This window comes from Zootoca vivipara, chromosome 5, assembly GCF_963506605.1.
Source record: "Zootoca vivipara chromosome 5, rZooViv1.1, whole genome shotgun sequence".
Classification (NCBI taxonomy): domain Eukaryota; kingdom Metazoa; phylum Chordata; class Lepidosauria; order Squamata; family Lacertidae; genus Zootoca; species Zootoca vivipara.
Window position 1 is genome coordinate 71,813,654 of NC_083280.1, and position 23,805 is coordinate 71,837,458.

Here is a 23,805-nt window from a genome sequence, read left to right on the forward strand (position 1 = left end):
TAACCCTTTCTTCAGAGACCAAAATGTAAGCACGCATATAATCATAGTCAGAAGGGACCACAAGGGTCATATTTTGCCCAATATGGGACTCGAAACCCATGACCCTGAGATTAAGAGTCTCATGCTCTGCCAACTGAGCTATCACATTATATCATGTATCTAAGTCATAATTATGATAACCAAAAGAAAAGAAGGTCTGTTTCATCTGTAGAACAAAACATGGCTTGGTCATTTGCAATTTTAACTCATTATTATAAACTGGTATAAACTGGTTGTCTGTATTGTCTCACTCAATTGTATTGCCATCCAATAAAAGGCTTAACGTGTTCAATTTCTGCATAGAAAATAAGGCGAATCAGGAAAAAGAACATTGAAGTGGAAGGGGAAACAGCAGCTCTTTAGGTCTCTAGGAGTTCCTATTGACTGGGGTCCAAACAATTTGTCAGTCACAGTGCTGACTTCCCGCATTGGCTAAAAACACTGACAGGAACAGACAGACTTGCGCATTTCACAGAAATTGCTTAGAAGGGTGACTTTCTTTCTAGGACGGCTAGAGGCTTACCTTTTTAAAATAAAACAGAAAAAAGTTCAATGTATGGGACATCTGAATGAGGCTCCATGGCACCTGTGGGTGCGAGGCTGGCAATCCCTGGAACAGAATAAGGACCAAAGCACAACTATTCAGTGACAAAGTCATTTACTTACTAACTTCATTCTCTATTGGGGGAAGGCACACCTAATCAAATGGCTTTATCTATTCTTATTCTTATTAAATATCAACAGTCATATCAAATTTGAATTATACTGTCTACAAACTATGAGCACATGCGTCTACTGGCAGTTTCGTTTTTCTTAAAGTTGCATTGGAACTGGCCATATATTCATCATCTTTCCTAAATCACCACCATCATTATCATCCTACTAGGAGAAGCACAACATTTAGGTTAGCCCAATATATACTACTTTCTTCTGTAACTTTTTCTTACACTTTGGACCAACATGCATACACTATTTTCAAGCCACATGGAAAGTAGATTAAGAGCTTTGCATTCTTCCAAGGCATTAAAATTGGGAGAGAGATTTATTTCCTGCAAATACTTTTGAGTCTGCCTATCCAAGCAGGTACATGTGGCTTGTTGTTGCATACTTCGGGTTATTTCGCAAGTAGCTAATAATGAGCAAATAAGCATTTGCGGATTCAAAATGTTTGCCTGCCTATGAAATAATATCCAGGTCCCTGTTTACAGAAGTATTTGTTTTATTTTGTTTGCCATGATTTATATACAGAAGGTTAAATATGCCAGATATAAGACAAAGGCATTATGTAGTCAGTGCATGCATGGAGTTGCCAAAGGGTAATATGTATTTCATAAAGCCATAGATGTCGAGGTAGCATCTGAAATTTGTAAAATCCAACACTCGCCCTGCTTCCAGGCTAAGTTCATCAAAATTATCCGGATCAATGATTCTTACAGTGTAGCACAGAAATGCCTGTCAAATAATAGAAGGAAAGGCTGAAGTTATTTAGAACAAGCAGGAATGAACAGCAGATTGAGGCCCTTCCCTTGCTAGACTCAGTACTACTAATCTGCAGTCAAAAGCAGGTCAACTACTGCAGTTCCAATTCACAGCACAACAGTGTGTCCTGTGTCCCATTACAATCCTGCTAAGCCTGACCCAAGGCAGAGACACAAATTGGTGGCACCTTACAATATCACCCCTAGTAAACACAAGCAATAAAAGCTTTGAACCTTTCCTCATTATTGAGTGGGTGGGCACACACACTTATTGTTGTGTTGGAGTCTTGCAGGGGGTCAGAGAACGAGCTGTTCATTTCACAGAGGAAAAAAAAATGTAAAAAAAGTTACCTGCACTACACTTGGGTCTTGGAGAAAAAGTTCTGTATATATGATGCCAGATTCTTGTGATAGCCTGCCTAAGCATCTTTTGTGCAAACTGGTTGCAGAGTGGTCCTTTGCACTTACTGAGAGAGAGAAAATTAAGTTGCTGTGGAAATGTGGAAAAGTGAATTTATAATTGCAAGAATGAAAAACAGAGACAAATTGAAATTGACAGATTCGTCCATTCTACCTATACATACTGTTACCTCTTATCTTATAGATATTAAACAGAAATTTAGCATATGATCCTCTATGACTGGGAGTGGGGGGGAGCTCAGCATTGTTTTAAGCAGAAAGTTCAAAAAACTGCAAATGTAAAAACCACAAAAAGATGAATTAGGAAACATTTGTAAAATCAACAGCAAACAGCTGTTCCACCTCAGTTGCATGTCTTGACTGTATAACTGTTAAACTGTCATGGGAGATGCCCAAAACTGTCAACATATTCCCACCTGCTTCCTCCAGCATTAATATATTGACAGATAGATTTTCCCTCTAAGAATTTATTCACATTATAGAAGCCTAACTAACTACCCAGCAGTCAGTCAATCAATCAATCGATTTACCAAGCCATTACATTTCAGTTTTCTGCCCAACTGCCAGAAAAGAAAAGACAAAGTTCACATTTCACCAACAGCAGCAGCAGTTAAAAAAAGAAAAGCATTCTAATTGTTCAAATAAAAGTATTTAGGTGAACAGACAAATTTTTCCTCTGCTCTCTACTACTAGATTCTACCCACACAACAAAAAAATCCTAGGGGTAGGCCTACAGTCAGTATTCATTTCAAAATGAATGAAAATCTGTAGTCAACAATGGGACCATTTTAAAACATACACGTCTATTATTATTATTATTAATCAAATTTATTAATAATTAAATTTTTATACTGCCTTTCATCTGTAGATCTCAGGGTGGTGCACAGTATAAAAATACAAAATAAAAGCACAAAATACATAAGAAAAACAAGAAGAAAAACTACACAAACCAACAACCCCTTGCCCCTCTAGCAAAGTCAATACTTTTATTATTTATTATCACATTTATACTCCACCTTTCTTCCACGTTTCTCAAGGAGATGTGCATTGTTCTCTCCTCCCGTTTTTATCCCCCACAACAACCCTGTAAGGTAGGTCAAGCTGAGAGGCAGTGACTTGCCAAAGTCACCCAATGAGCTTTTTAGCCAATTTGAACCTGGGTCTCCTGAGTCCTAGTCTTAACACTTTGCATGACACCACAATGACTTTTTATTATTGACATTTGTACCATTTGCAGGCAGGAGGGATAATCTTTCTCCAGCAGTGGCAGAGCTTCTTCTCTCAGCAACTGTTACACGGTGGCCTTCATTTTATTTACCCAGACTGCCGAGGGACTTTGCATTGTTTCCAAGGCACTGTGTGCATGTAGTCATGGTGGCGAAATGGCATCCACCAGTGTTCTTTAATAGCAAAAATGAACAGGATAACAAAATAAATGGGGTGGGGTGGGGAAACTCTGGCCCCTCAGACCCACTGAGCCTAAACACTGAGCTCTGTTCTGTGACAAGAAATTTGCACTAGGCTCCAGCACTGGGCCTGTTCTGGGCCTTACATCCTGAGTAGTACTCTCCTGTCATGCTATCAGCTTTTTTTCCATTTAAAGTGCTGGCAATCCTATGCATAGTGAACATAACACATACTGTGTAAGGAACTCACTCTTCCCCCAATCCGCCCACCTGACTATGTGAAGGAATGCTCTTTCCTGCAAACACAATTCTGCATGGGAAAAGCTAGCTGTGATAGGGAGGTCAAGCTCTCCCCTCAATATCAAGTTTTCTGTGTGCAGTAATAATGTCTTCTGCTAGGCAGGGTGAGGCAGGTGCCTCTGGTGGCAGCAGCTGGAGGTGGGGAACGTTGCCCAAGTGTTCGATGACAGAATTGTGTGTACCAATCCATGCTGTGGTGGCGGATGTTGCCGTCTCATTGTCAGTGTTGAAGAAAGAGTCAACTGCCAATCTGGCCGACTTCTGCACATTGGAGGATGCTATCTTCTCCTATGCCTCAGGTCACAAAACATATTGGCCTGACCCTGCTTTTTATCATATGCAGTATCATTCAGTCATGTGAACCCCATTTGCAGTTCTGGCTTGATAACTGTTATCACCTCATCTGCTGTTTCCAAGAACAAGGCCATAGTTAGGGACTATGCTTCTTGTCGCGTTGTGGCTTAGAGGGAGTTTTTTGTGCAAGTCACTGGTTTCTCACAGCAATTGCTTCATGCTGAGGCTACAACAGACGTTGAGCAGGCGTGTTGCAAAGCCATGCAATATGAACCCCTACCAAATTTAACTACTTGCAGCCCACTCTTATGCGTGTTTTCAACAGGTCTTACTCGAGGGCCTGCGTGGGAGCTGCTACTGCACTTCCAGGCCCTCGGTTCTTAGTGCTCTCACAGGAACCCTGCCAAGATGTTAAAAAAAAATTGATGAAAAGGAGAATGTGTCCAACTGCATCCAACTGAAAACGTCTGTTATTAAAGGCATTAAGAACCAGCTGATAGACCAGTTTCCTGGGATCGAACCATGGCTAAACCAAATTATGCCAAAGAAAGACCCTGTGAAGATAGTACGCTGACATGAACATATAGAACTCCTCACAGTAAATGGAGAATTGTTGTTCTTCAGGCAAAGGGAAGGACCATTTTACCCCACACTCAGATTACTTCATTCTACCACATCAACAAGTTGATAAAGGAGCCATTAAATTTGTACTTAGTGGAGCAAATATCATGTGCCCTGGTCTGACGTCTCCAGGAGCTAAACTTTATCCTGCTGCTGCTGATACAATCGTGGCAATAATGGCTGAAGGAAAGCAACATGCCGTGTGTGTTGGAGTCATGAAGATGTCGGCAAAGGCTATTGAGAAGGTCAACAAAGGAATTGGCATTGAGAATATCCACTATTTAAATGATGGTCTCTGGCATATGAAGACGTATAAGTGAAGCAGCAGGAAGAATCCATTCCCTGTCAGCTTGGCCTGTTTTTAATTCTTCTGTTTAAAATATGTCGCTATATGTGTAAACTTTGTTTTGTTGTGATGCTAAATAAATCAAGTAAATGCTGAAATATATATATATATATAAAATCAAAACAGGTCTTACTTCTCAGCAATTGTACATAGTACGTGCCAGCATATCAATGACTCCTGCTGTGTTGGGGAGACGCCATGATCCTATAAATTACTGCGTCATATTTAGGTGAATGGGGCAATTAAGGAGAGCGGGGATCATTAATCAACAAACACTCTTATCTCTCCCCAACCCCACCCTCTTGCTGTAACTTTCATGTAACTTGCAGTGTGCATTTTTTGGTGATATGTGATGAGCTATGCTCCAGCAAACCTCGCATTATTTTCTGATAAGATAATTAGATCTACACCATCCATCCAAAACTAAGCATCCTTTTTTATATTTCAATGGTGCATACTAGAAATGTTGGAAGCTGCCATACCACGTTAGACAAGTGTATTCTCTACACTGACTGGCAGTATCTTACCATGGTTTCAAATGGAAAACTTTCATAGTCCTACCTAAAGATTCCAGGGATGAACACCTGGGACCTTTTGCATGCAAATCATGTGCTCTGTCACTGAGAAAGCCTCTTCCCCATAACTGTCTCATTGAAATTGATACAACTAATTGGTAAATAACATTTGGCTGGCTTGTGCCCTGATTAAACAAAGCCTTTCCTTCAGAGCAGCAAAACTATGTGCATGCCAGAGGTCACAGTGAATAGATTAAACTTGATTATCAGCATTGCATTTCCATACCCAAACCTAACATTTACTGACATCACTATCAGTTGGGAGAGGAAATTGTGTGGTTGGGATGTGCAGCTGTTGTTGCTAATATTCTCCGAACAACAGACCAAGGACATGAAACCGTTATTTTCATTTATAGATTTTACATAAACACACCAACCACTCAAGTGCTCACAAAGTTTTTCAACGGAACAGCTTGCCTGGGAAGCTATGGAGCGTTACAGCTATCCAATGACAATGACAAACCTAGCAATGACAAACCTAGCCAGCATCTTAAAAAGACAGCATCTTAAAAAGCAGAGACATCACCTTGCCTACAAAGGTCCGTATAGTTAAAGCTATGGTTTTCCCAGTAGTGATGTATGGAAGTGAGAGCTGGACCATAAAGAAGGCTGATCGCCGAAGAATTGATGCTTTTGAATTATGGTGCTGGAGGAGACTCTTGAGAGTCCCATGGACTGCAAGAAGATCAAACCTATCCATTCTTAAGGAAATCAGCCCTGAGTGCTCACTGGAAGGACAGATCGTGAAGCTGAGGCTCCAATACTTTGGCCACCTCATGAGAAGAGAAGAATCCTTGGAAAAGACCCTGATGTTGGGAAAGATTGAGGGCACTAGGAGAAGGGGACGACAGAGGACGAGATGGTTGGACAGTGTTCTCGAAGCTACGAACATGAGTTTGACCAAACTGCGGGAGGCAGTGCAAGACAGGAGTGCCTGGCGTGCTATGGTCCATGGGGTCACGAAGAGTCGGACACGACTGAACGACTAAACAACAACAACAGCTATCCAGGCCTAACTTGGGCAATCAGCTCAACTGACAACAGTCTTATTAGACTCCAAACCTAAACATGCTCACTAGAGAGCAAGTCCCATTGACCACCGGTGAGACTTGCTTTTAAGAAAATTACATGCATGCATCTGCGCTGTTACACTCTTACAGTGCAACAGGAAATTGGGAAAGTTGCTCCATAACTTTTCAACACAGGTTAGCCCACTGAATGTTCACATAGCAGTTATGGTTTCAGAAGTCCACAAAATGTTGCAAAAAAAAAAAAGGCTGAGTCCAGCTTCTCTTTACAGCCAAAGTGATCCTGTTATTCTGTAAGTACATAGGAAAGGTACAGAATTCAGCTTTATGAAAATCAGTAGTACCGGTAATAATAGTTTCTTGCCCTCAGTAGCCAGAGGTGTTATTGAATAAGATCTCCGCTGCTTGGGGATGGGGCCTCCCCACAACAAAAATATTAAATAAATGAATATTAATACAGGATAATTTGTGATTGGAAGAGGAGGTAATTACATTCACTAAACAATGTTCTTGTGTGCCAACATTGACCAAGACAATTTAGGTTATGTGCCTAGATGTACAAATAATGTGCCCATGCATAAGGCAGCTTCCTAAGACTGAGCAATAAAGGGATACACTCCAAACAGCTAGTCAATGACAGTAGCCAGAACACAGCACTCTGAACAAGCTGCAGTCTTCAGACTATCTACAAAGGCAGCACCCTGCAGATTACATATCTGGTCCTATGCTTAGGCCTCTTGGTGGCTTGCAAAACAATTTGCAATTGTACAACAGAAGAGAACAAAGAGCAACCTCTCTCGATGTTCCATAGAATGTCCCGAATAGCCAGACCCTTAAGCAGCTGCCCACAGCAACCCAGCTGGCCTTTGTGATGTGAGGAGAGTCTCACTAGGGCAAGAGGAGGCGGCGTAAGCTCTCAGCAATGGTTGCTCTGTGGGCGCTGCCTGGCAACTCTTCCCCCTTTCCTGATAAGAGCTAAAAATGGCAAAATATAAAATTGCCTAGTTCACGAAAAAGTATTCCAGACTGCATCAAACAAATAACAGACCCTTCTAATTCCAGAGTAACTGTTTATGGTACTTGACCTATCATTGAAGAATTCCACAGCACATCAGTCAGAGATTGTAGCAGCACCAGCAGGAGCACAGAGGGGAGAGGGGGTTTGTAGGCAAGCTAAATCAAATATATAGTTTTCCCAATTATAACTCACTGCCTTGTTATAACCAATATTTACCCATGGTGAGCTTGCAATTAACTTACAGTTTTAGCATCCTGCTGCTATGGTGTTTCTCTTGAATAGTTATTTTTTTTCAAATGGTTAATGTACTGCGTACAGGAGGGACAGATGAATGGAAGTGTAATGTGATCTTCAAGTCTACCCATAGCTCTCCCACCCCCATCAAGATGCAAGGAACACTGAAGATGGCAGCCCTTGCCCCCCCCCCAAAGGGTACTGTATTTAGTATTTAGTACTGTATTTAGTAACACAAAAAATGAGTTACTGGCAGAACTGAGAAATCAAAAACATCCAGCCCAAGCTGCAGCAAACACGTTGCTCATTCTTGTCTTGTGGTGGGCTTGTGGTGACTTGCATGCAGGTGAATGGAGCCCCTTTACAGCTGCTTTGCTCCTCATGGAAATAGCTGAACAAGCCAGGATTCAGCTCCTAACCAGGAACCCAGATGGGATCCAGGAAGTTACAGGCAACTTACCTTAGCATCTGTGCTTGGAAGCTAAAGGAAAGCCCTGTAAAGGCAGAATTACTTTTTTTTTTTAAATGATTTTTTATTGATTTTACAGACAAAACTAAACAAACTACACAAACATACAATATAGTACTGTCCCTTCGTTTTCCCTCCACCCACTGGTTCACCTCTGCCACCAGTGAAACCCGTGTGTTTTGAGAATCAAAGGGGTCCATTGTAAGTTGGGTTTGGCCTCCCCCCTCCCTCCTCCCCCCTCTTCCCCCCCCTGCCACTGAGAGGACAGGTATGGAGGAGTTCTGAGGGTTGGTTTCCCCCAACTCATTCAAAGATATACCTTAACACAATACAATACAAACATAATAGGGGAGAATTTTAACTCCCCATTTCTTATTACCTTAACCTTAAACTTGTGACTTCCTCGATAGTCTTCCTCCTGGTTTTCCTTAAACAAAAATCTAAAATTTATGGCGCATTTTCTATTTCAGTTTAAAATCCTTTTCTTATAATATTAACTCAAGCCTCCTCCTTTTCCATGCTGTCCTCCCACAGGCCCCCTCCTGCCACAAGAGGAACCTGTGGGGCACAGCATTTCCAAGGATCCATTAAATCCCCTCCTCACCCCTCCGAGCACCCCCTGCCACTGAGTATCTCAGAGTAAGGAAAGGAAAGTAGACAGCTTTCTGCCTAAATCTAACTTAAATAACAAAAATACATTCACTTAAATTCTTTACCCAGCTGTTCTTGTAATTCCCTCCAGAAAGCACAACTTTTCCCATTCATATTTAGACTCCATCTCCTCTCCCTAAGTCTTTCCCCCCCCAATTGGATCAGCATTTCCATTAAAACAGGCCAAAATTTCGAAAACCGTCTCTCAACAACTAAAGACAAAGTCTTTTAACTAAAATATTTACCCTACACCCATTCTTTCCCATGTCCATCTCCAGGCCCTTGTCCCCCCCTGCCCCTGTCTTTTCCATTCCTCCCTAACATCAACCCACATTTCACCCCCTCCAGGATCTTCAAGTCCATCAATCCTCAAATTCCTTTGCTTCTCATTGTCTTGCTCTGCTTGATTTTCTTCCTTTTGAGGTCCATGCTTTGCTTCATCCCAAACATATTTTTTAGAGTCCAAGTCCTCTTTAAAATTTTCATCCAGTTGTTCCTCCTGACATCCAGATACAGTCTCCACAGTTTCCAAAGTCAAATTTTCCTCTATATCCTGGGCTTGGACTTCATCCTCGTCTGCTGGTAAATTGGGATGCTGCCGTTCCTTGTAGATTTCCTCCCACGTTTGTAGATAGTTTAACACAGCCTCCTGGAAGGCTCGAGAGTACTTTGTTTTCATATTTCTCCTAACCGCAGACAAACAGGAGGTGGAGAACAAAGAGGTGCTGGAAAATTCCTTTCTCAGACGGTCGACTCCATTTTGGCTGGTCTTTTCCTTTGTCTTTTAACTCAATCACAACTCCATTCTTAAATCCAAAATTAAACACTTCCAGCACAATTTCATCCAATTTCCCCGATTTTAACAGTACAATCAATCCACCCGGTCTTTTGACAGCTTGACAGCTTTTGACAGCTGTCAAAGCGCTCTCCCCCTTAATGATGCTGTACCTCAAGGGGAGCCAGACTCGGGAGTTGAGAGGGTTCAGAAAGGTCTTCTTTCTCTCGGATCCACAATTTCAAAGATCTTTTATCGTTCAGCTTAAGGTTATTTAAAGCGCCTCTCAGTTTTCCATTAGGAAGAGACCGACTTCCGTTTCTTTAGAGTCTCTCCTATTTTTTCAATTAACAAATTTAAAGTCCGTGATGACAATTCCACTTACTTTTTTTTTGGAAGTTCAAATTTATTTCGGAAGAATCTGCCGCTTGCCGGGTCAGGACTCGGAGCTTCACTTCTCGGAGGTAAGATGAAGCCTAAAATGGCTCCCGCGGTTCCACCCCACCGGCTCACGATCGCTCTATTGAGCTCTCGGGCAGCGGGGGATCCGCAAAAAACGGAGCAACCGCTAGGCACATGAGTCACCGGGACTCTCTACCCGGTGTTTTTACGGGGAATCCGCTCGCTCTGCGGACCTCCCCCCCCTCCGCGAAGCCAGGGACATCGGCGCGCGAGGTCCCTGCGTCCTTCTCTCCGCCGCGACAGACCGGAAGTCCTGTAAAGGCAGAATTACTAAGGGTATAGATTAGAACTGGTCTTACCAAAGCAGAACCAGCATGGCTTCTGCAAGAGTAAACCTTGTTCCTTGAGTGCCAACAAACATATTGACACAAGTTGATCCATCAGACATTGTGTACTTAAAGACTGTCAAAAAGCTGCTGATGAAGTACCTCACCAAAGACTCCTGAGTAAGCTTAACAGTCATGAAGTAAGAGGACAGGCGCTCTTGTGGATCAATGATTGGTTAAGAAACAGGAAGCAGAGACCAGGAATAAATGGGACTTTTATCCTAATGCGGGGGATGGGGAAAGTGGAGTCCCTAAATGATTTGTATTTAATTATCTAGAAGTCAGGGTGAGCAGTGAGGTGGCCAAATTGCTTTGGATGTTTAAAACAAAAAGTGATTGAAAAGATCTCCAAAGGGAGCTCTCCAAACTGGGTGAATGATAGTAAAATAGCAGGTGTATTTTAGTGAAAGTGATTCACACTGGAGCAAAAACAAAACAAACAAACAAACCCCTAACTTCATATATAAGCTAATGGGAGTCTCAGCTGCTGTTGACTGACCAGGAACAAGACCTTGGGGTTGCAAACGACAGCTTGATGGAGATGTTGACTCACGTGTCCAGCAGCTGTGAGAATGGCAAAGTCCATGTAAGGCAGCATTAGGAAAGATGTTGAAAAATGTAACTGCCAATGTCATAAGGCCGTTAGACAAATCTATGGTGTGACCACACTGGGAATATTATGTACAGTTCTGGTCAAACTTCAAAAGAGACATTGTAGAGCTGGACAACATTCAGGAAAGAACCACCAGAAATGATCAAGGGACTGGAGCAATTCTCCAATGAGGAAAGATTACATTTGGGGCTTTTTAGTCTGGAAAATGGCAAGGATGTGGGTGGGGGAGAACATGACAGAAGTGTTTAAAAGTATGCATGGTTTGGAGAAAGTGGGTAAGAAAAAGTTTTTCTCCCTCTTTCATAACACTAGAATTCATGGGCATCCAATGGAGCTCCATGTTGGAAGATTCAGGACAGACAAAATAAAGTACTCCTTCACGTAAGAGGCAGCGATAGCCACCAACTTGGATGGCTTTAAATTCATGGAGGAGTGGCTGCTAGCCATGATGCTTAGGTTCTAACTTCACTGCTGGAGGCAGTATGCCTCTGAATACCAGTTTCTGGGCATCACAAGCAGAATAATGCTGTTGTATTCATGTCTTACATGTTAGTTTCCCATAAATATCTGACTGGCCACTGTGAGAATAGGATGGTGGGCATTTCTTAATTTTCACCTCTCCCTTTCAAAAACCACTATTAATAAGAGAATATGCCATTGAACATAAATGTGAGCTGCCAGATAATCTTTGCTTTTGTTGTCTTTAAACTCTAGTCCTTACAGTTGGGAATATAAACTTCAGTTTTAGGATGGGACTAACAAGAGTCCTGGCCTATGGTTTGGTAACAGCTGGAATGTATTTAAGACTCAGGCTGTAACTTGTGGAGAAAAACTGAACAGGTTTCTACTACCAAACAGGTCACAACACACACACCAAAAGACGGCAAGAGAATGTGCAATCAGGCATGTTTGTTTATTGATCCTATTTAACAGGATTCAAAAGGAGGACAGCTAACATATACAAAAATAAATAGGACGCCATTAAATTAGAGGTATGTTAATATTTTTTTTAAAGGGACTGTTAATGAGGAAAATAAATTCCACCTACCTAAGTCTCTATTTTGTGGGGATGGATTGGGCTGTAAACACAATGTACTCAAAAAGTTCCCTTTTGGAAGAAACAGTTGGAGAGCAGCACTACAGTTGGAAACTGGACCACGTAGTAGAAGGAGAAAAATAAGGCAGGAAGGTGTGCATGTCAGTACGGAGCAAGCAATACAGAGCACCAGTTGACGATTCACTGTATACTTAATATTGAAGTGTGGGAGAATTACTACACTTGACAGTTTTCCATTTTATACAGGTTCTATGCTGCCTGTCACAGTGGGAGCGCACAACAGATGTCGGATGACTAAAAGGCAACTGCCATAAGGGAAACTGTCTCTTTGGACAGCGATTGTATTAATATTGCACATTTCCACAGGAGGAAGGAGTTTAAGTGAAAGTAGAAAGCTTGGCTCTTAGCCTTTCCATTCTTGTTGGGAGAAGCCCAACCATCTCTCTACTGAGCTCTAGCTCAGTTTCAATGGCCTGGACGGCATCTGTGTGCTTCTCGCAGTAGTCTACCAAAAACGAGTAATATTCCAACGAAGTCTGCATGTTCTCCAACTGTTTCTTGCCATCCGAAGTAATAAGCTTGCCATAAAGGCGGGCAATATGGAACTTGGCCACCATTGCAGGGCGCAGGACATCCTCCTCTAGGATCTCAGGGAAAATCTTATCAGGGTTCCTCAATGAATCTAAAAAGAGTTCATAGTATTTCATGGACATCTGAGCAAGAGAATTTATTTTCTTTATTGTGTGTGAGTCAAGTTCCTCTAGCTTATTACCAATGGCCACTTTTAAATCCATCATCTCGTAATAGGTGTCGGCTAATTCAAACTGAAGCTGCCTACTGAGCAGAAGGTAATACTGAGGGTTTAAGCCAGCATATATGGGATCCAGCATATCTATCCTACGCTTGTGCATCTTGCAACGCCTCTCATAATCTTCTTCAAAGAATGCCAGCACCTTGAACAAGGCACTGTGATCCTGAAGAATTTCAATGTGGTCAGTGACATACCCATCTACCTGAAAGAAATCTTTTGCTTCATTGACATAATTCTGACCCACTAAGAAGACTTCTCTAGCTTCTTGGAAGTCTAGTGGAAACACACAGCTCACTTTTTCTTCCATGGCCAAAATAGAGTCACACAGATCACTAGTTCCAAACAGAACAGCTTTCTTCCTGTCCTCTTCCTTCTCATCCTCCTCTTTCTTCTGCTGGGCTTTAAGCTCCGACTGCCTGTCTGGATCCAGCTCCCCAATGTTGTCCTAAAACAAGAACGCACAGTGTGAAACACTTTGCCATGAGATGTCCAAAAACTAGATACCGGCAATTTGATAAATGAATCATGTTCACAGTAGCAACTTCTGTTACTCCTATGTTTGCATGACAGAAAAATACATGTTTTGGATTTCTAGAAATTATTTAGTACTTCCATAAAAAGGTAAAGATACCCCTGACCTTTAGGTCCAGTCGCGGACGACTCTGAGGTCGCGTGCTCATCTTGCTCTATAGGCCAAGGGAGCCGGTGTTTGTTCGCAGACAGCTTCTGGGTCATGTGGCCAGCATGACTAAGCTGCATCTGGTGAACCAGAGCAATGCATGGAAACACTATTTACCTTCCCGCCGGAGCGGTACCTATTTATCTACTTGCACTTGTCGTTCTTTTGAACTGCTAGGTGGGCAGGAGCTTGGGACCAAACAACCGGGAGCTCACCCCCCGTTGCGGGGATTCAAATTGCTGACCCTCCGATCGGCAAGCCCTAGGTTCTATGGTTTAGACCACAGTGCCACCCAGTACTTCCATATATTATTCTTATTCATTTTGATAATTCAATGGAAACACAAGCTGAGCTTATAGCAGCAAATGAGTGGAGGCATTTTGAAGAGTTTTCAACAATTCTCCTTGATTTCATTTAAGTATTTCACAGCAAGTAGTTGTCATTCTTGAACTTTTTGTTAAACCACTCCCAATATATCTGACACCTCCTAGGTGCCAGGTTTATTTCCTTGTAGGGTTCTCTTTTTCCTTTCCTATCATTAAAACTATTGTGTTATCAGACAGTAGGAACTGCTTTCCCGAATTGAAAATCTCAACAGCTCATGTATGCTGCCAATGTTTTACTGTTATCTTAATGGTGTTTTGTGATTCATAATCTTAATGGTGTTTTGTGATTCATAATGATATTTTCTTATTTATTTTTTAAATTGCTTTGGGGTCACTTGGGACAAAAAGCAGTATATAAGCACAACAAAAACAATTTAAGGAAAACCTATCAAGGCAGTGGAAATTACACAGCTGATTTTTTTAATAGATGAGATGCTGAAATCTTCACGGCCACTGGGACATAAATACCCCAATGCTAAATATCCACTCTGACAGGACAATAACAGGCAAGTAGAAAATTACTGAGGAAGTCGAAGTGGAAAACTGTGTAAAAACAGAGTATGCACCAATGGCAGACTAGTTTTAACAAAGAAAACTCTGCTTTCTTGGTTAGGTAATTTATCTAGCTCCTAGAACTGAAACCATTTGGATACTATCAGTAAAGCATCAAGGCCCATGATGAAATCAAGGTGATATGGTCAAAACTGGCAAACACAAGATTAAGTGTTCTACTGCCCAAGCAGAATATTGCTTGAAGGTTTAAAAATTAAACAGAGATTCCAGCACTCAACTGATTTTGGTTCCTATCTCTGTACACACAGCAACCCTGTGATGGACACTTACTATACCCTCGAGTCTCAGCACCACTAGCAGCTGTTGCGACTACTGTGTTTAGTTACTCCTGCAAATGTTTTCCGTTTCTTGATTACCTCAAGCAATTTCCTGGCTCCCTGCAACAAGTTCAAGCAGTACTTAATCCAACACCTTGCAATTTCAGCTCTTCTCTGTCGAAGGTCTTGCTGATCTTGTTCTGTTTCATCTGATTTAAAATATTACAATATTCATTAGGCTAGTTGACAGCTAGATTTTGAAAAGCCATTGGGGGGGGGGAGAAGTTAGCAACTTAAAATTACCTGAAGGACTACATAGAATTCAAGTAATTACCAGTAATATTCTTGGAATCTATTAAATGGTTATAAGGAGGAAGGTTTAACTTTTGGTCATAATATTTTCTAATCCTGAAACTTTCCCATACTGTAACAGGGATCAAACAGCTTCAAGATACTTCTACTGGAAATAGAGGGAGACATTTAATTTCTATTCAGGAAAACAGGGTGTAAAGAACTTCTTAGAACACAGTTTTCATAACATAGTTAAAATAGTTTAAGCATTTATAGCATCAACAGTCCTAAAAAGTAAAAAATGAAACAGCAAGGTATACTACCAGTACAAGTTATAGCAGATTATAGGCAGCTGCAAAAATATAAGAAGTGGGACACCTGGACTGTTGATAATACATGTGAAAAGGATCTAAGGGTCTTAGTAGACAAGCTTAACAGATGCAGCAGTAAAAAAAGCTAATGCTATTCTAGGCTGCATCAATAGAAGTCTAGTGTTCCTTTCAAGGGAAGTCATAGTGCCACTCTGTTCTTCCCTGGTCAAACCACACCTGGAGTACTGTGTCCACTTCTGGGCACCATAATTTAAGAAGGATATTGACAAGCTGGAACATCTGCAGAGGAAGGCAGCCAAGATGATAAAGGTTCTGGAAACCAGGCTTTATGAGGAATGGTTGAGGGAACTGGGTATGTTTAGCCATATAAAGAAGAGATTTAGAGATATGATAGCCATCTTCAAATATCTAAATGGCTGTATCATGGAAGAAGGAGCAAGCTTGTTTTCTTCTACTCTGGAGGGCAGGACCCGAACCGATGGATTCAAGTTACAAGAAAGAATATTCTGACTAAACATCAGGAAGGACTTTCTGAGAGCAAGAGCTGTTCAACAATGGAACAGACTCCCACAAGAGGTGGTGGACTCTGCTTCCTTATAGGTTTTTAAGCACAGGATGGATGGCCATCTGCCATGCATGATCTAATTGAGATTCTTGCATTGCAGGAGGTTGGACTAGAAGATGACTCTTGGGGTCCTTTTCAGCTCTACAATTCCATGATTCTATGAACAGAGGAAAACTGTACATCTTCTCTCCTTCTCTCAAGTTGAAATATCGAAAGCTATTTCCTCTGCACCACCACCATGCCCCAAGTCTGCACCGTTAGTTTCAAAGCTGTACAAGCCCACTAGAGAAGTGTAGCCTTGGTGAAGGGCAGCTCTTCACCCTCTCACATTGCAACCTCTTCCTCCAGTCCCACAAAATCAATGCAGCACTGAAACTGACAGCAAGCAGAGAATTCAACATTTTTGCTAACCCATATAACTCAAAGCCACTACAGTGAGGATTAAAATGAGATGACTTACTGTCCTCTGCAGATGGCACCTGTCCAGCTTGGCCAAAGATGACACTGGCAGCTGCTAAACAATGCCTGGACTCCATGAAACATTGCTGTAAGGAGAAGACATGGTGGTGTTTGTTCCTGGCACGCAGTAAGATACTTTTCTCTTAATATTTAAGAACAATATAATTCAGTTGCCCAATTATCTGCCCAAATGTGTGATCTCTAAGGGATCTGGAGATATAATCTAGCAATGCTGTATAGCAGGGGTCAGCAACCTTTTTCAGCCGTGGGCCGGTCCACCGTCCCTCAGACCATGTGGTGGGCCGGAATATTTTTTTGGGGGGGGGGGAATGAACAAATTCCTATGCCCCACAAATAACCCAGAGATGAATTTTAAATAAAAGCACACATTCTACTCATGTAAAAACACCAGGCAGGCCCCACAAATAACCCAGAGGTGCATTTAAAATAAAAGGACACATCCAACTCATGTAAAAACACGCTGATTCCCGGACCGTCTGCGGGCCGGATTGAGAAGGCGATTGGGCTGCATCCGGCCCATGGGGCCTTAGGTTGCCTACCCCTGCTGTATAGTAAGAAAGCCGAGGACAAACACATAAAGGTCTTCTAAGGAGTCTCCCCACCGTTACATACACACTCATATCATAACAAATTTGAGGAATAAATTCCTCTAATGCACTTATCCTGAAACATGACCTTTTTGTTATTCATGTTTTTAGCTGTGAGTTTGACATCTGTAAATGCCAACAAAGCTAGGAAAGAACATTGACTTACAAAATCAATGAGGCAAGCTAGTCATGACTTTCAGTCCCATGGATTTCAAAGGGAACTTAAGTGCAATTAACTTAGTGTGGAAGATGATGCAACCCGAGGCCTGCCAATAAGACTCATACCACAGATAACGACAGCTTTTTGAAAGCTGGTCAAATAGCAACTCTGACAATGGTAGCACCTTAACATATTAGGTACACTGAAGAGAGCATTGAAGTGATTACCTTTGTGAGATAATACTGAGACAAAGTAGCTGCATTGAGAGCCCATTCTACTGGATAGTAGCCACTATATTCAAGCTGCCGTTTAAGGGTGGTATGGCAATACTGTGCAGCCTTCTCAATCATCTCCAGATGCTGGTAGACTTGGGCCAGATAATATAGCGTATGAGTATAGACCTTCTCAAATCTGGGGAAACAGAGGGTTTAGATTTAATTTTAAGACAGAAACACCCCTTCCGATGTCTGACTTTATAATTCAACATATACCTTTTTGATCTTTCTTGGTCAGTAAGTTTCTCTTCTTCATCCATAAAATGTTCACTGGAATCAAGTGGGGGATTCCCATTCTGCAAAACATAATATATATGAACTTAATAAATACATACAGCAGATTTGTGCTCTCTGCAGGATGCACTTTGGTACTGCAGAGAACATTAAGCTAATATGCATCCAGAAATATGTTCTTACTGCACAAAACATCTAAGTATCAAGAAAACATATCTCTTTTTTTAAAAATCCATCCTTCCCTATTGTGTTGTAGAACCTGTAATTATGCATCTCTAACTGCACATTCTTCTAAAAACCTGTTCTGTCCTCCTGAACAGTTACTTCTCCTGAACTCTGCAGCGCTGACAGAAAGAATGTGCTACATTTAAACAAGAGTTTCAGTAAATGTAACAATATAGAAAAAAAGAAGAAAGTTTACCTCAATGAACAAGCCAGAAACTCTGGAAGAATATGCTTTCAGAAATTTTTGCTTTATGTGCTACTCAATGCACTCAAGGCAAAAGCAGTTGCAACTAGATACAAGACATCACACAGAGGTAAAAACAACTAACACAAGAGAAATATATCCCACTGAATGAACAGCATATTTAATATTGAGATCCAGTTATTAGTTTAAGCTCTTGAACAACTCTAAAGTAGTCACATGTCCCTGTTATAAATTTATTTATCAAGCTTAATTTTTAGCTGCTTTTATTCTCTTTGCAAATCACTAAGGCTTCTTCTTTTTTCTGCTTGGGAACTGGCGGGATAGTGGCAGATGCCATTTTGAGTTAGCCCCAGCTCTACGCCAATTAAAACATGGCTAACAGAGATAGAGGAGTTTGAAAAATCAGGGAGAGGGCCGCAACTGGCCCCCACATACCCTTTTTAATCTTTCACCACATTTCTACCTTTAATAAGTCACTTTGAGGGCATAATTGCTGAAAACAAAGATAAGTTCTGAATACAAATCTGGTTCCTCTAGCTCCATTTCATTTTAGGTCTTTCTGGAGCTGCAAACCCTTCCATTGTTATAGGTGTGATTAACAAGTCTGGACTCCCAGATTTCTTTTGCCACCACTACCCGACTACTACCTCACCTCTTCGGCAAAGAGAACTGTAAGCGCTTTTAAGTGAAACTCAGACCAGGGCAGCTACCTACAGTCACCTTTATCTATCTCCCTGTCACTGAGTTGCAGCATTCAATCTATCAATGCATCAATCGTTTTGTTGTCCTATGTCTGCATGTGTAGCATAAACCACTGGCCAAGCACAGAGGGACAGCTGTTACTTGCACTGTCAAAGTATCTGGTTAAATAACAGGTTCGGAATTAAGAAGCTTTATTAAGATCAGGGACAGAGAAAAGTGGAGGAGGGGAGAGGCAGTTTCATAAAGAAATAAAAGCAGCTTCTTCTCTAAATAACCTAAGACACACAATATCACAACGGTATCTTAAATGCACTTGCAAGGGGGAAAGGTCACCCATCATATTTGGAAGATGACAGGTGTTAATAGGCAATAATTCTTATTTTCAACCAAGTAAAACTAAGGGAAATGAGTTGACAGGGCGTGAGACATTTAACCTCAAATCAAGGATGATCAAGTGGGACTGGACACACCTCCCAAGGCAGGGTTTTGACACTAGGGAGATGGCAGGTTTAGCATGAACATAAACCAGCACACAGGACGTAGGGCCACTGGTACCTAGATTCAGCAATCCAGGAATAATACTCTAAACGTGACAGGTAGGTTGTTAAGAAACAGAGGAAGTACACTGGATTAAACAAGAAGGCAGGCATGTCCTTCTCAGGCTTTTCTCCAAAGCATCATCATCTCTAGTCAAAAGCGAATTCAGCAAAATAAGACAAGAGCGTTAATATGAAACAAGTGAAATACAGGTGAAACTTGGAAAATTAGAATATCGTCAAAAAGTGCATTTATTTCAGTAATGCAATTTATTGTTTATTATTTTTCTTTTAATTTTTACAAATGCTTTCTTTTGGAAATTCCACAGTAATATAACAAATAGTTACAATAATACAAAAATAAACAGCGCTATTACATTTCATTAATTACATTCCATTTATAATTGACCCGCCTAACGACAAATAATTACAATTACAACAAATAAAGGCTTGACATTTTGCATGTCATGCATCTAGCTCATATATTGGTTTCACCTTTTAAGTTGCATTACTGAAATAAATGCACTTTTCGACGATATTCTAATTTTCCAAGTTTCACCTGTATTTTCAGCATCACTTTTTAGAATTTGCCAAAGTGCAGCACTCTACTGGTTTCATAGAAGCCATGTCAGAGAATGAACAAACACTGGAAATGCAGAAAGGCAGTGCAGTGCATAAATAGCGCCCCCCCCCCCCCCCGAGGGTATAACAAAGGCTCCATTGTGCTAGTGCTATAGCACAGCAGAGTCAACAACTTAGAAGGCTGCTTGTTATGCATAAGGAGTTTAGCTTGTTATAAGTCCTCCTGATATACAGAAAAGCTTTCTTTTTTAGAAAACTAATTCTGCATTGCATTTTAGCCATACAGCAATAAGTCCAAGTGTTTTTAGAATATTCCAGTTATTATAACTAACAATGGAAGTGTTCCTAAGCTGTTTTATAGATGCTTTATGTGGTTACAGAGGGATGAAGGCACAGCTGCCATTGTGAATTGACACTGATTTTCTAGTCAGCTGTTTGCACAGAACACTCTGCATAAATGCCAACCATTTTGAAGCTATCTAAAAAATGACATCTCAACAGTAGATATATTTTTCACTTAGTACTATAATCATTTTTCAGAATTCAGAACTCCTGACAACACATATATTGTATCAAAATGTCTCATTTTATAACGTGAGAAAGCAGGCCTCTCAACTTGCAAAGCTCAGTAACAATTAATCCAGAAAGCCTGTTCATTATTTAATGACTGCAACTCATTGATATTAGAACTTGCAATTTTGATTACGCCTTCAGGTGCCACCACATTACAGAAACATAAGGCATGCTCACACAACACATTACCTCTTTCATGTACTGATTATATAAAGCCTCTGCAGATTCCAAGTAAGTCTGAGCTGTTTTAATGTTATCTCTTTCTGACCACAGGATGCCCAGGTTATTCTACAAAAGAAGAGGGAAATTGAAACATTTTTTTTGTAAAGCTATAATGGCACAAATCCACCATCACTGAATAGGGAAGAGGGGTCACCCCCTTACATATTATACAAGAACCAGACTCATACTATACTTAAAGGTAAAGGGACCCCTGACCATTAGGTCCAGTCGTGACCGACTCTGGGGTTGCGGCACTCATCTCGCGTTATTGGCCGAGGGAGCCGGCGTACAGCTTCCAGGTCATGTGGCCAGCATGACAAAGCCGCTTCTGGCGAACCAGAGCAGCACACGGAAACGCCGTTTGCCTTCCCGCTGTAGCGGTACCTATTTATCTACTTGCACTCTGACGTGCTTTCGAACTGCTAGGTTGGCAGGAGCAGGGACCGAACAACGGGAGCTCACGCCTTAAAGACACATACTGGGGAGCCAGGCCAGGGATGTGCAGCACATTACCTCAATATGAGCTATCCTTTCCAGTGCCTAGTATTTATTTCTTGAATTCTGTATCCTGACATTCCTCATAAAGGAGCCCAGGATGGGAAACATGCAAGCAATAAAACAATTATAGTATAAACATGCAAGGAACAGAAGAAGCTGCAAGCTAGTCCAAAAGGTTACAATTCTAAGACTCAAATCATGTTATTATTGGCCACTGGGAGCCACTGTGGTCTAGCTCTGACACCATTATATTTTGCGAACAAAAGCCACCTGGACTAAATGTTATCATTCCTTCCTTGCCACTGTGACCATGTACACCCCATACATTTAAACCACATGCCTTTCCCCGAATAATTATGGGAATCGTAGTTTACCTCACAGAGCTACCATTCCTAGCACCCTTAACAAATTACTGTTGGAAGAATTGGGGGGGGGGAGTCTTAAATATGCTGTGTGTACACAGTCTGCTACTGGCATACAAATTATTTTGATTCACAGACTCTGAGTGTAATTACTCAGTTCTCAAACTGCAATAGAAAATAATCACTGTGAGCACTGTGGTCTGCCATCACCACCAGCTCAACCCTCCCTTAATACGGTACTTTGCATTGCATTTCTCCAATTTGACACATCCCTCCCCCCCCCCCCGCATTAAAACAAGAAGAAAAGACACATGGTTGCAGCAGCAACAAAACATAAAAAGCATTGTTGTAGGCAGGATACTGAAGAAAACTGTATTGCAACACATCTCTTTTGCCTTCTGGGCACAGCTGCCATAGGCCATGCCAAATTTTTCAAGGCTTGGAGACACAGAAATGCTAGCGCTTGGTCAATTATGCTATGGCAACGGGCAACAGAGCCAACTGCTCCTTGCTTCAGATGAGGATGCCTGCAGGAAACTGCAAGACTGTATTAAGACTTCTACAAATACAAGAACGGAATTACAATGTTTACGCACTTCATTTCAATTACTGTACTAGGTTTTGTTTTTAGCATAACACTTTATTCCATCATCTTTCCAAATTTGATATGCAGTTTCATCAATACCTCTACAGAATAGCTAATAGTTCAAAGGTTATTCTTACAAAAAGGCAAAACAATGAGAAGAGGGGGGAGGAAACAACTTCATTCATTGGATTAAAAAAGTGTGGACAGTTAAGTGTTTGTTATGTAACATTCCACACATCTTTTGGGGGCATCATCCAATACTTCAACAAGAGTTCTAAAGTGCCAAATCAAATAACTTGGATCTTGAGATCCTGTGAGTTAAGTTACTGACAAAAATCTCTGCTCAAAGAAAAGAAGAGATGAATTTTTTTTCTGATTTCCCGTTTCCTTCCCCCCTTCTAATATGGAGGAACACCGGAAGTGTGGGAAGAGGTGCAGGAGGATGAGAGAATCAGCAAGCGTTGCCTGCTCTCTTCCGCGAGCCATTAGATTCAACTCTGGATCCAAGCCAACATATTATTCGTCTTAGATGCCTATTATGCATCGACTAGATTTCATAATGAGAAGAGATGCCGCAGAATCGATTAGGCTAACAAAACTAAAAGCACAACCATTTCCATAAGGAAAATTGCACAGGTCAGGAAAGCTCATTCTCCCCAGTTGATTTCTGCCTTCTAAATGATGCCATCTCCCAGGACAAACGGTGACTGCCCAGGCCCAAGAAAACCTTTGCTGTTAAGGCGTGTGAGCGATGAATGTACACATTGCGCCACGTGCCCGGGCTGATGTTTAAATGCCCCGGCAAGTATGCGGCACTCTGTGGTTTAGATTGAAACCTGCATTATCCCAAACACCGCAAGCGCGAGCGACGCAAAGTGGTTTGACGCGCGTGTGCAGGGGGGGGGGACGCGTTCGTGCACCCTGTTTCTTATCCACCGCTCCTCACAGTTGTGGGTCTGAGCCCCCTTTTTGGGTGAGCTATTGCGGGGGAGGGGAGCGACGGACGACCCCTTCCTTCCATCCCGCACCTGGGCCTGGATGTAGAGAGAGACGCACTCCCGGGAGAGGCGGTGAGGCTCCAGCAGCTGCGCGCACTTCACCAGGTGCTCCTCGCCGGCCGAGTACTCCTGGGTGTCGGTGTGGTTCACCCCGAGCTCGTACTCCACGGCAGCCAGCGCCACGGCGCGCTGCCGCTCCCGCTCGTCGGCCCCGGCGGCCGCGCCTCCTGGGCTGCCTTCCGCCTCCTCGGAGCCCAGCTGCAGCTTGATACCTTCCAGCAGCTCCCGGGCGCTGTACTTAGAGCGGTACGGCTCAGTCTCCGGATCTTTCTTGGACTCCACGTAGGAGAGGTTGACGGCGCTGCGAAACTTCTCGCACAGCGAGGCCCACTCGGCGGGGGTCGCCATCTTCCCACTGAACGGGCTGCTGCTCTTTCCTCGCTCGTCTCTCGCCTCGTCCACCCGCTCTCTCTCCCGATCAGTTGGGTTTATGCCCGCCCAGAACCCTCCAGAAGGGTAGTCCGCATGCGCATCAACCTCGATTCCCTCAGCTAAAATGGAGGTGCGGGGAGCG

At 42.1% G+C, this 23,805-nt stretch overlaps 1 protein-coding gene and 1 pseudogene across 1 annotated transcript; one reads left to right on the plus strand and one right to left on the minus strand.

The window, feature by feature from the left end:
* The first annotated feature begins 4,358 nt into the window (after positions 1–4,358).
* Positions 4,359–4,989, plus strand: LOC118096329 (malignant T-cell-amplified sequence 1-like; annotated as a pseudogene).
* A 6,960-nt stretch (positions 4,990–11,949) lies between these two features.
* Positions 11,950–23,739, minus strand: KIFBP (kinesin family binding protein). Its single transcript, XM_035137503.2, has 7 exons — positions 23,262–23,739; positions 20,755–20,853; positions 17,725–17,804; positions 17,461–17,644; positions 16,467–16,551; positions 14,918–15,027; positions 11,950–13,368 (listed from the first exon to the last, which is right to left on the minus strand). The coding sequence occupies exons 1-7, from the start codon at positions 23,637–23,639 to the stop codon at positions 12,490–12,492; spliced, it is 1,815 nt and encodes a 604-aa protein (XP_034993394.1). The 5' UTR covers positions 23,640–23,739; the 3' UTR covers positions 11,950–12,489.
* Between the last annotated feature and the right edge of the window lie 66 nt (positions 23,740–23,805).